General features: G+C 29.1%; 2 protein-coding genes and 1 long non-coding RNA gene across 3 annotated transcripts in view; 2 read left to right on the top strand and 1 right to left on the bottom strand.

Moving 5' to 3' along the window:
* Nucleotides 1–9,340, top strand: part of LOC107996605 (uncharacterized) — a 90,357-nt gene extending 81,017 nt beyond the window's left edge. The window contains exons 4-6 of the mRNA XM_017054760.3: nucleotides 1,006–1,304; nucleotides 2,782–3,037; nucleotides 5,352–9,340. Of these exons, the coding sequence (XP_016910249.1) occupies nucleotides 1,006–1,304; nucleotides 2,782–3,037; nucleotides 5,352–7,715 (2,919 nt within the window). The 3' untranslated portion in view covers nucleotides 7,716–9,340. The remainder of the gene's footprint in view (nucleotides 1–1,005; nucleotides 1,305–2,781; nucleotides 3,038–5,351) is intronic.
* Nucleotides 417–3,324, bottom strand: LOC133666068 (uncharacterized). Its single transcript, XR_009829624.1, has 3 exons — nucleotides 2,669–3,324; nucleotides 1,369–1,703; nucleotides 417–1,271 (listed from the first exon to the last, which is right to left on the bottom strand). It is a non-coding gene; the product is annotated as an uncharacterized LOC133666068 (long non-coding RNA).
* Nucleotides 9,341–10,995: 1,655 nt separating the features above from the next.
* On the top strand, nucleotides 10,996–12,941 carry LOC107996526 (tryptophan--tRNA ligase, cytoplasmic). The gene is made up of 3 exons (XM_017054602.3): nucleotides 10,996–11,477; nucleotides 11,696–12,633; nucleotides 12,727–12,941. Exons 1-3 carry the CDS (start codon nucleotides 11,351–11,353, stop codon nucleotides 12,892–12,894), a joined length of 1,233 nt encoding a protein of 410 aa, XP_016910091.1. The 5' UTR covers nucleotides 10,996–11,350; the 3' UTR covers nucleotides 12,895–12,941.
* The last annotated feature ends 275 nt before the right edge of the window (nucleotides 12,942–13,216 follow it).

Below are 13,216 nucleotides of genomic sequence, written 5' to 3'. Positions count from 1 at the left end.
AAAAAAATATATATAAAAATATTTGGACTCGTTTGAAAGTAGGGAGCAAGGAATTATTATGGTATAACGCGAGATCCATCCAAGTTTTATCAGAATCCATGACAAAGGAGATATCGAAGTGCTGCCCATTGTTTCTCGAGATTGATGGTCTAACAGGATATTTTAATTAGTCAGCTAATCAATCAGAAAACGGGACGAGGGCCCCGCTCTCGGTGCACAACTCGTGCGATAGTCCTTTCATCGCGATTGATGTTGACACGTTTCACTCCAAGTATATACGGTTGCCCCAAATTAATCGATCAAATATCTACTATATACTATATTTATGTGCGATAAATACGAACGCTAACGATTAAGAGTTTCGTTAAAAAAAAAATTGAGCCTTGTTTAATTTCAATTATTAAATAATAATACAATTTCATGATTTTATAAGATTTTATTACAATTTAATATTTATTATTTAATCTAATTAAAAATTAAAATATTTTTCTATTTTTTTAAAGAAGATCGACAAGAATCATTTTTATCATTCTTTTGTAATATGTATAACGTAAATATTAAAATCTTAAACATTATATCATAGATGCTTTAATAAGAGATTCAGGTCACTCTGAACCAGCACAAATGAAACTTGTATTGATATAACATTGTTCCTTACATTTGATCGTAAACTCCATCAGAACAATTTGATCGTTCAACTTGGAAGCACTGTGTACACATTCTATAGCCGATTAATTACCCAAAGTAAAGCACACTTCGCTAATACCCAATATACAATTCGAATCGATTTGCTTTATGATCGCGATATTCACACGATCGATACAACTTTGTACCTCCTTGCAACTAACGCCTCGACCGAAAATCCATATAACACGGACGCTTTGGAATGCGTACGTTATTATATCATAAAGCCGAATGTCTGTTGTTTATCAAGAGTTTCCAAGTCGAGGCGTTTCTCGTCTCTAATTCACCGACATATCTAAATCCGTTATTATTTGCACGCAGGTCGGTGTATTCATGCCTTTTGGGATGCAGCTCGAGTTGTCCGGTTTACCGGAAAATGGCGTTTCCACGTTGTGCATCGTGCCATACTGCATCGTGATTGCGCTATGCAGCGTAAGCGTGCTGGTGACCGTGGCGATTGCCGTGGACCGATTAACGTCGCTTGCACAACCTCTCAGGTACAAGAACATCATCACTCACAGCAGCATCGAGAAGTACATCGCCGTGTTTTGGATCTACGCGATCGCTGTCGGTCTCTCGCCTTTGATCTACGTGAAAATAGTGGGCGTTCAATCGCACAGGTAAGTAAAGATTTTAAGTCAATTTTCTTTGGAATTTATCAATTATCTTTTAATCGAATCTTACGAATCAATTTGTGGACTTTGTGATTTTAAGACAGTGTTTCCAGCCATCTTTTAGTTTCGACTCATCTTTTATAATAGCCTGTGATCTTCTCCTGTCTCCATATAAAATAAGGAAAATTTAAGAAATTAATATAGTTCTATCATCATGGAACGTGTTCGAGTTAAGTATCAAGAAAATCATCTTATTCTTATTAAACGATTCGTGGTAATTATCTCTTAGTTTATGTCTTTAAAATCAATATTTCTAAATTGTAATGAGATTTTAATGAAACTTCATTCGTTTTATCTTTTATCTATTATTTTTATAATTATCAATTATGGTGTAATCGGAATTTTCTGTAAGAAGAATATTGAATTAGCTGTGTATAAATTTTTTCCTAATTTCGCATAATAATTGGACAAACGTTTTGAAAATTGTTAAAATCAAATTGTTTACCAGTCACGTTTTTCAAACAAGAACGAACAGTAGAACCAAACTAGGAAATACAATCGCATGTTCCATCGAGACTGCGTCTTTTTCACGCGAAATGAAAAAGAAAAATCAACGAAGTCAGTTTCTGTTCTTGTAAACAAACGTAACTAATTTCCCAAACGTAACTTCTTTCTCTATGTTTCGTGGAAACAATAAAATTCGTTAGGAATGCACGCATTCTTTGACAGATTTCGCTTTGCGTTTTCGTTTCACAGAATTTACGGTATGCAATTTAATATAGAAAAATTTGTAAAAATTTATAAAAATTTGAAATGCCAGATATCGTAGAATTGCATTTTGCGATTGCCGTTTAATTTAAATCACGTTTTCTTTTATAACGTGAAAATTGGAATTGAATCTCTAAATCATAATAGATTATGATACGAAACGCAAATGATGTTTTCATCATTTGTTAAAATTTCAAAAACTCCAAGAAATTTCGCATAGTTATTCAATAGATACACGAAGTTACGTTATTTTAACTTCGCCACGTGCTGTGTTTGCTTTACTATAATAAAAGCAATCTAATCTCCTTGTATCCATTAAACATCAAACGATAAATATATCTACAAAGTTTACATAACCCCGTTGATTTTTTTAACCGAAGACAAATTGTTTAATCGAAGGGCATAGAGATAAGAAGAACTGAATCATTCCAAAAGTGAACAGGAATTTTAAAATAATAATGAATCGTTGTTTTATAACTTGTAAATCATAAAACAAAGAACTTAATTTTCTTAAATATAATTAATAATTATTGAAAGAAAATTCATATTATACTTCTTCAACGTTCATTGAGATAAATATAATAAATTCTCTTCCTTCTCACCTGACACACGTGTAAATTAGCAAGCACCGAGTCAATCAATCGATATTCGAATCATCCTCACGGTTGCATAACGATTGGCTAACGAGTGAAATCAATTTGCTTTCTGTTCACAGTGGCAACTGCAGATTCGGCGCAGCGGTTCTCCCACCAGTAAGGGTGTTCCTGGTGGTGGCAGTGTGGGCACCCAGTGCTCTCGTTCTTCTCGGTTGCTACATGTACGTGTATCTGGTGGCACGTGCACACGCACGTGCGATTTATACGGTAGAATTGTCATTCAGGCATCAAACGCAGACCTTGGCATTGCCGCGTTACGGCCAAACATTGGCAGTCACGGTCGGCGCGTTTCTCATTCTCTGGCTTCCCTTTCAAGTGAGTATATATATATATATTATATAATTTCTCCTAGTGAATAGACACACGATTACTATGTAAATCTCAATTTGTAATCGAATAATCCAGCACGATATATCCCGTAAATTTTTACAAATTAATATCCTTTCACCGCGCCATACAGCCGAGCGTGTTACGATGTGCCCCACGTACGACTATTATTACGGTTGTACTACTCACACGTGTCGGAATTACGCGACATCAATTCTACTTTATTAGGAATACACACTTGCACCGATCTCTGTCCCAAAGTTTAAGACTGGCGCGTAGCGTGCATATTAAAAGTACAATATATACAGAATTTTCTTTCTAGGATCTGGGGAAAGAAAAATAAAAAGAGTTTTTGTACATCAAGATTTATTTTTCCGTAATGCGGTGAAGACAGAAATGCATAATTTCATTTAAAAGAGCTCAAAGTGGTTGTTGGAAAACAAAAATTTGTTTGTCTTTTTCATCGTACTTTTATTAGCTCTCTGATTCCGACTATTCGAGGAAAAAAAAAAATAATTTTCAATTAGAATACGTAATAAATAATTTATTCGATATGAAAACCGTGAAGTATTGCTTGAAATATCCATACTCGGGAAAAATACATGTAACATGGTCAATGTAAAAAATTTAATAAGCGCTTCACAAAGTTGAATATGAAAGGTGAAAAGTTCTGAAACGAGATCGCCAGTTTTAAACTAATTTGAAAAGTTATAGGTGACACGAGCAACGATCTAATAAACTTACGATGAAGATTCCACTACGTAGTAGAAAAGGTAATAAAATTAGTGTTAAAACAAATATTTCACGTACTTGTTACATTCTTTAAACGTTACATTCTTTATTAAAATTAATCCTTTTAATTTTATTACGTTTCAAATATTGTCTCTTTTAAATCAAATTTAACATCTACGAGCCCAAAAAATCAAATTTTTAATTTTTTATATGTGAAATGAAACTTTACGTTTGAAATCGAAAATATCCAAACTGTAATCTAGTCTTCAGCTTTGACAGAAAAACAAATTTTTTCCAATATTAAAAAGTCGACGAAATTACGTTATTTTTCTTTTTTCGAATAAAATATTTTCCTTCGTAAATTTTATTACAACATTGATGTTTCATTTTTTTCATTATTAAAGAATTTAGCTAATTTGTCTTGGATCAAACTCACTGATGATTAATTTGTGCCGCGTGAATGATAAGTGATAATAAAATGTCTCGTCAATCTCCATTCCCACGAGCAAAAATTTTACAGAAAAGAAAGGTGGAAAACGATCGTAACTTTCGTAAATTGTTGTAGCGAAGAAGTTGCGGAAATGGATTCTTTCCAACCGTGAAGAAGTTGAATTCAGGAAAAACTTCTCATTCAAGTTCTTCCCTTTCTGTTATTGTAAAAAAAAAAAAAAAAAATAACTCCGACTGAACGATAATTACAGAAACAATTTTATATCATAAAATAAACGAATACAAATACTCGATTTTAACCACCCTTCACGTTTACGTGGAAGTTCACAAATCAATTAAATAAAATTCTGCGATAAATTCCTATAAAATTTCATTACTTTGCGACATTTGATTTGCCACTGGAATGGGAAATAATATTTGTTAAAAAAAAAAAAAACAGAAATTAAAAGATAGAACAAAATTTGATAATAAGTTTTCTATTATGTCTGTATCGTAAATTTTATAAACTAAGATGAAATATTAAATAAAAGATAATGAAAATTTTTGTGAATTCAATTATAATACATTTACAATGCAATATAATGAGTAATAATAAAATTTCTTAAAATTATTGATACGAAATTGGAAATTTTCTATCGTTATTCTTTATTAAATTTTCGTAAATGGAGGTGATCATAAATAATTTTAATCTACACTTATACTACTTATTTAAAAACGGATAATATATATAATTCGAACGTATTGCGAATACATTAATATATCCACGTGGATGAATTGAACAAAAGGAACATATGTATATATCTACCAAGTTAACGATGAAACTTTCTAAACTTTCTTCAATGCATTTTGATCTTACATCTCTCCATGATATACTCACTACGATATTCCTTTCATTTTAAGTTAAACATCATTAAAACTTCAGAAATTGATTCTGTATATTCTCAGTAACTCTGAAAAAAAAAAAGAGAGAAATTATACGAGCATTCAGTTTTAATAAAATTTAAAGTAGAATCATTAGAAGCTTATTCAGGAAACTTTGAAAGATATGAAATATTACTTATTCATTCAAATTGAAAGCAAGACAAAATATCTTCTTAACACAAGGTAAATTTGCTTACAGACTTGCATGCTGCTAGATATTTTCTGCGGTACCAAAATCCTCACCGAATGGGCGGTCGTATGGCTTGGATTGCCTATAATGGCGCATAGTGGCGTGAACCCATGGATTTATGCTTTCCATCATGGTGAGATGAGAGTTGCTGCAGGTAAAATTACCGAAGAATTGGTTGCTCTGTTCGGAGTGACGCCCAGCCGTTACGGTTGTTCCCCAATGAGACGTGGTTCCAATACGAATATGGAATTAGCAGAGGTGAACAATAGTAACGAAGGCAGAAGACATCCTGTCGAAGATTGTTTTGCAGTGAAGCAAAATAGCACTCTATATACCAGCAGACGATGTCTAGACGTGTCTGGGAAGCACACGGATATCTCGCCGGAAAGAAATATTGATCACACTTCTTCCGAGAATAGACAAGAAGATATTATCGAGGAAAATATCCATGATCTCACGATGATGCTCGATCTAAAGTATATCATCGATCGTAATCACATGATCGACTCGAATCATAACATCGACAAGATTAAAAACCTCAAGTATTTATTAGATCCAACGTTTAACAAGATCAGACATCTGAGAAGATTGAATCACAAGAAGCTCGCTAGCAAGAACTTCTCGAAAGTATCGGAACCAAAATTCATCTCGTATCAGAATTTAAAGAGCGATGGCACGTTAAATCCTAAAGCATTGCAAATGAATACCATGTCGGATCCTATGCTCAGTGCTGATAGCCCGACCATACACGCAAAAGATTTCAATGTCGGTCTCAGTCCTATTAACATCAAAAGAAGAAACTCGAATCTCTGTTCTGTATCGGATCCAAATATTAAGGCAGCAATAGGACTCTCTTCCGAGGTAAATCTTCGACTTCCAACTGATGAAAATGTGAATGAAACTCATAGATATTCTGTACAAAATTTAGATCATAATAGATACGATGGAGGATTAGCTAAACATATTATGTTGTCTCGCCAATTGGAGAATCAAAAACGGTTCCAAATCTATCCGCGTCCACGGATGAAGATCAATAATTACGATCGAAACAGTCCAAATTTAAATTTAAGGCTGCAAAACAGTTATACATCGCTATCCATACCGGATAACACCAGATCGAGTTTGTTGGACAGTCCGAGACAAAGAATGTCGCCAAAACATATGACAATTACTTCCAATAAACTAGCCAATCTTGTTCATCAAGATCATTTGACTTCGAGAAACTTGGAATCCAAAACAGATTCAGCTTCCAGAGTATTACAAATCCGAAGAAATATGGAAATATTGAAACATTCCGAATCGATCAATACTATAGAACCAATGACACATGTCCGATTATTAGAGCCTTATAAAATCATGGAAACTCTTGCAGTACCTACGGTACATTCGGAACCACCGAGTCCCATAGATCCACTTCCTCTTGCCTCTTTGCAAGAAGAGGACGTGAAAAATTCCGAATCGAAGCCTTCCATTAATATCGATTACTTGAAATCTCCAATGGGTAATAGAAGAAGTCCAGTTAGACATTCAGATCCTGTGATACCATCCGTCTTGTTGAATATCGAAGATTATAGTGAAAATCACAAATCGAACAAATCTAGTCACGATAGTTCCTTCAATAATTTGGCATCGTTGGATCAAATGGCATCGATAGAACCTATAGATCTGTTCGAGGCTTTGTTGAAAAATTCGGAAAAGTGTCGAGAAGGAAGATTACCAGAGCCAATCTTCGCTGAACACGATTCCACGAGATTTAGTTCAAGAAGACCTTCGGATTCGAAATGGTCAGAATCGTCGAGAAGTCAAGAAATTCTATCCAATGTAGTTACCGAACATCAAACATTTCCTTCGTCCTATTCAGTGAACAATTTTCAGGTTTGCAATAGCGGCAGCGACCTAAACGATCTGACATCCCTGGATCCATTCATGTGTCCGGACGCATTAACATCATCGTTACGCGAATCCTTCTTCAGCGCCCCATCTGTACCTGATTCAGAGATTTTCACATCGTTCGAAGATGAATCTAATTTCACATCAGATTCTGAACATAATTTATCCCCATATGATTCCAAATCAACGATCAATTTGAAAAAATCAGCGATCGAGGCCGATTTACAAAGCAAGTCTACGGAGTCTATGTTTCGAAATAGATGCCTGTCGATGAAATCGTGCACGATTTTGCGATTAGAACCCTCGTTACATCGAAATAGGTTACGTATCAAACCTGGAGCGGATTATATTCTGAAAGATATGTCTATTAAGAATTCGCATTTAGCTCCGCTCGCCACACCAACACCCACTGAAATTTGTACTCCTACATTCGAACTTGTTTCAGAAATAAAGAGTGACAATGGTGTCGGCGTAAGAGTATAGATTTATCAGTTGATGAACAAAATGATCGTTCGTTTATTTAGACTTTAGATGGACATTGATGAAATAAAATTAAACATCGTTAGTTAGCATTGTCTTTCGATTGCAATGTTATCTGTTCATCGAACAAGAATTTTTATGATGTATCACGTTGTATAATGATGCGATTACATGTCTGTATTTTTATAATAGCTCGATGCTGATAAAATTATTCTGTCTATCTTTTAAAAAAGGCGTACTGAAATGTAGATTATTGTGAAACAAAGGAACTTTCAAGTTGGACTGTGATAGTACGACGTGTCTTTAAGAGGATCATAGAACGATCACGTGAGAGAGGAAATTCTATAATTATTTGACGATAATTAATCCTTTGACTCCTAAAGATCGTTTGATCAAAATATTTCTTTAAAGAACGAAGAATTTATCACTTTTTATTGAAGAATTTATGGAAAGAACTATTTTATTCTATAACAATAATACAATAATTTATTTTAATATTAATCTAGAAGGAGTCTTAGAATTAAAGTCGTTATAAATTTGTAATATATTACACGATTCACATTGAAATATTTATGTTAGTATAAATTAAGATATTCAAAGCGTAAAATATTAAAAGAAGAATGACTACGAAAAATATATAGATAATGAATCAATCTATTGATGAAAATCGCTATTAAGAAAGCAACGATAGCTGGATTTGTATCTATAGATATTATTTAAATCTTATATCAATTATATTTATCAAATTTTGTCTCGCTGATTACGGTTAACTTGGCCGATATTTAAATATATTTCAATATTATTTTAAACGTTATCAGAACATTGTGCCAAGCGAATTACGCAAGATTTTCAAACAATTTTCGTTTTCCTCTGAAGAATTAAAGTAAGACATTAAACTGTGAACTACATATATTGCCGTTTGTGTACCTGATTATAGTTGATAATTTGTTGATGAACAAAGTTTTTCATAAAATATATGATAAAATATTGATGGATAGTTTTTGTCCTTACAGTCAACGAAATCTGCCCGGCTCATATCATTTAAGTTACACTTCATAATTTTACATTTCTCTTTCGATCGATTAATAATAACCGATTACTTAATCATATCCAATTTTAATTAATTTAATACATACAACTTAATAGTTCGTGAGATGATAAATAATTATTTACTATTAACTATTAGGAAATCTAATCAATCTCGTTCTATTTCTCTAAAATAAAAATTCTGAACAATGATCGGCATTTTAAAAACAAATATAAATATTGTTAGTATTATGAATGAATGTTACTTTGTAACAATATTCAAAGAATATGAATATTTTAACAAAAACACAATCACATAACACAAGAGGCAACAAGCAAGAATCATTTTAGATCGAATGCAAGATGTAATTTATTTAAGAAAATTGTACAGTAGAAGGAACGTAAGGACCAAACATTTTCGATATATGAATTCTAACGTGAATGTCAGTCCTTGACTTACAATTAGTTAGATAACTTATAATTAGCTTATAATTATATGATAAAAAATTTTTAACTTAACTTGATTGTATTCTTTTACAATGTCTCGTAGTAATCATAGTCAAATTGATATTTGAATTGATTTATAAATATCTCTATCGAAATTTTTGATTTTTATATCATATTTTAATTAAATCATATTGTTATAAAAATCGCTTTGCCACTGCAAACTTTTAAAAAAAAAAGAAAAAGAAAACTATCTTAGGACTCAGATTATTCTTTCAATCATTCATAATTAAATATTGAAAATTATATATATAATTCACAATATAATTTTTTTAAATTCTACATTCACTTAAATATGAATATCTCATATTATTGATATTATAGAACTTTTACTTTTCAATTCAATTAATAATAAAAATATGTGTGATGATAAAAATGTTTATAAAAAGTAAAGACTAATTTAATAGCATGAATTCAATTTTCACTACAATTAATATAAATTACTTTTAAAAATTTTGTATTTATATAAATATTCGTGATTTTCAGTAATTTCTAATTATAAATTATGTAAAAATTCTTGTTTTACATTTGTAAAATAAATAAGAATTAGAAATTCTAAAACAAAAATTATAATATATAAATTTATGAACTTTTATAACTCATAAATTTATCGTATTTCATTTCCATGAATTCTATTTGCATCCTTGTCTTATATTTACTTTGTATAAATTTAGTACATTCATTAAAATCAATATTATATAAAAAAATTTTAAAAATAGTTTATAACTTGATTCAATAAACATCTGAATTTAAATTTTTTTTTCAATACAAATCAATTTTCTAAATTTTCTAAAAATAAATATTAATGCTTCACTATTAACGACTGTAAATGATGTACAATCATTTTTTTAATTATATGTATAATAATAAAAACAAATTTCATAGCTTTAATTCCTTAAATATGATTCGTTCTATGAAATGTCTTCCATTTATGTAAATTATGGAGGAACAAACGAATGAAAATCTTAGTTCGTTCTTGTATGCTCTATTTTAAGTTATAGATTAATAGCGCTCTATGGTATTCAAGGTTCTGTACAAATAAAATAACATTTGTCAAAATAAGAGGCACTGATATATTTTTATGAAATAATATTTTATCGTTCTTTGTAAATACAGAAATATATCCAAATAAAAACAAAATTGTAAACTATAAATTTATGTGAAACTATTCTGTTATTTAAGTAAAAAAAGATAATATATTATCGATATATTATTATTGTCTATTTGACAGCAATTTTTATTCTACAATATTCAATTTATCTATCGATTAATTATGACTGATATAGTTTCATAAAATGATTCTTTATATTATACTTTAAAACAAAAATTAATTTTATGAATACTTTAAAAAAAGTCAAACTAATTTTAAATAAATTTTAATTAAATCATATTACTAATTATAATTAAATCATAAACTACTGATTTACTCTTTAAATTTGTATTCTATTAAATTTCTATTATATTATATATACTTTCTTTTCACAATACTTATTTATTTTTTAATTTATTTACAATATAATATTAAGTATATAATAAATATAAAAGTACATGTTTTTGTAATATATATATATATATATATAGAAAGATATATTTAATATATTGATTAGATAAAAATCACTTGAAGTAATAATTTATAATTTAATCTTGAAATTTTGAAATAATAAAAAAACTTGCAAAAATAATAAATAGTTTTATTAAAAATCCCTAGTAAATAATTTGAAAATAAAATATATCACAATCATTACCTCAATTATTATCGGAGGTGACGTTAAAGGTATTTCAAATAATTCAAATACGATTTATTATATATTTTTCCAATTTATTACATAATTTAAATATTAAAAATACGATAATTAATATATAAATTTATTTTAAAATTATAAATATAATACATTTAATGCACATCTAAAAAAAAATATAAAATTAATGAAAATTCTACCTTGAAAATGTAAATGCGTGCGCAGAAATTATATCCCATATAGATACCGACATAACCTCCTTGATTTGTAACCATATTTATGTAGCATATGACATACTTTTCTAGAAACCTTAGAAATTTTTGTTTAGTTGTACAAAAAAGTCAAGAAGTGATTAAAATTTAAAAAAAAATGACAACACAAAAAGATGAAATTGACATATCAATGATAAATGGAAAAACGGATGAGGAGGATATTGTAACACCTTGGGATGTTGTAACCAAAAATGAGACCGGAATTGATTACGATAAACTTATTAGTAAGTTTCATTAAAAATATCTTTTATGTGAAAGCTTTAAAAAATATTTTTATGAAAAAATAAAATTATTACTATTTTATTAATTTAATTTCATAGTTTATAAATTCTTCGTATCTTTCTAAGAGAAGATAAAGATAAAATTTATATGATAAATATATTTAATTATATATAATAACTCATAAATTCTCTTTTCTATAAAATTTCTATTTATTATACAGAAAAGTTTGGAAGTTCAAAAATCGATGAAGAACTATTGGCTAGGTTTGAGAAAATCACTGGACATAAACCACATCATTTTCTTAGAAGAGGAATATTCTTTTCTCATCGAGATATGAATACTATTTTAAATCTTTATGAACAAGGAAAACCATTTTATCTTTATACTGGTAGAGGACCTAGTTCAGATTCTATGCATTTAGGACATCTCATACCATTTATGTTTTGTAAATGGCTGCAAGATGTATTTCATGTTCCTTTAGTTATTCAATTGACTGATGATGAAAAAGCAATATGGAAAAATATAAAAATAGAAGATGCAATTAAATTATCTTATAATAATGCAAAAGATATTATTGCTCTTGGATTTAAACCAGAGAATACATTTATTTTTTCTAATTTAGAACATATTGGAAATAATCCTGCATTCTATCAAAATATGATTAGAATACAGAGAAGTATTACATTTAATCAAGTGAAAGGTATTTTTGGATTTGGAGATAGTGATCCTATTGGAAAAATTTCATTTCCACCAACTCAAGCTGCTCCAGCAATTTCTGGAACTTTTCCTTTTATTTTTAAAGATGCAAAAGTTAATTGTTTAATACCATGTGCTATAGATCAAGATCCTTATTTCAGAATGACAAGAGATATTGCACCAAAAATTGGCTATCCAAAACCAGCTTTGTTACATTCTATATTCTTCCCTGCTTTACAAGGCTCTAAAACAAAAATGTCTGCTAGTAATAATAATACTGCAATATTTCTGACAGATACTGCTAAACAAATAAAAAACAAAGTTAATAAACATGCATTCTCAGGTGGACAAGCTACTGTTGAAGAACATAGACAATTAGGTGGCAATTGTAATATTGATATAGCATATCAATGGTTACGATTCTTTCTGGATGATGATGAAAAATTAGAACAGCTTAGAAAAGTAAAATTTTCATAAAAATGAAAATATATTTCTCAATTTTATATTAATATTTTATATATGTATATATAATACTAATATTATGTAAATTTTCAGGATTATACTAGTGGAGAAATTTTAACAGGAGAACTTAAAAAAGAATTAATTAATGTATTACAGCCTTTAATAGCTGCACATCAAGAAGCTAGAAGTAAATTAACTGATGAAACAGTTAAACAATATATGGTTCCTAGGGATCTTGGCTTTGTAACAAATGTAAAATAGTTAAATATAAATTGCTTATTATGTATATAAAGTATATAGGAAATCCATTTTCACCAGTATATTTAATTTTATTTATTTTAGCAGCACATAAGAAATTTATTTAAAAAAATTATTTTTTATGTTAAAATCATAATAAATTAAAAATTGCTTTTATAAAAATAATGTATTGAATATTTATATATTTACAATTCTTATATATAAGTAAAAATTATTATAAAAATGTAAAATATATTTTATTTAATTTTTTAAAAGAATATTATTAATATCATTATTTATTAAAATTATAAAAAAAATATATTCTATTTTTGTATTTTATGTATAA

Source organism: Apis cerana, linkage group LG5 (assembly GCF_029169275.1).
Source record: "Apis cerana isolate GH-2021 linkage group LG5, AcerK_1.0, whole genome shotgun sequence".
NCBI lineage: Eukaryota > Metazoa > Arthropoda > Insecta > Hymenoptera > Apidae > Apis > Apis cerana.
This window is presented reverse-complemented; position numbering and strand designations above follow the sequence as displayed.

What these genes read in the sequence shown, in the direction of transcription:
- LOC107996526 (XM_017054602.3), top strand. Translation starts at nt 11,351, where the DNA reads ATGACAACACAAAAAGATGAAATTGACATATCAATGATAAATGGAAAA. An exon ending in TGATTACGATAAACTTATTA is followed by an intron (nt 11,478 to 11,695) that starts GTAAGTTTCATT and finishes TTTATTATACAG; the next exon opens with AAAAGTTTGGAAGTTCAAAA. An exon ending in AATTAGAACAGCTTAGAAAA is followed by an intron (nt 12,634 to 12,726) that starts GTAAAATTTTCA and finishes GTAAATTTTCAG; the next exon opens with GATTATACTAGTGGAGAAAT.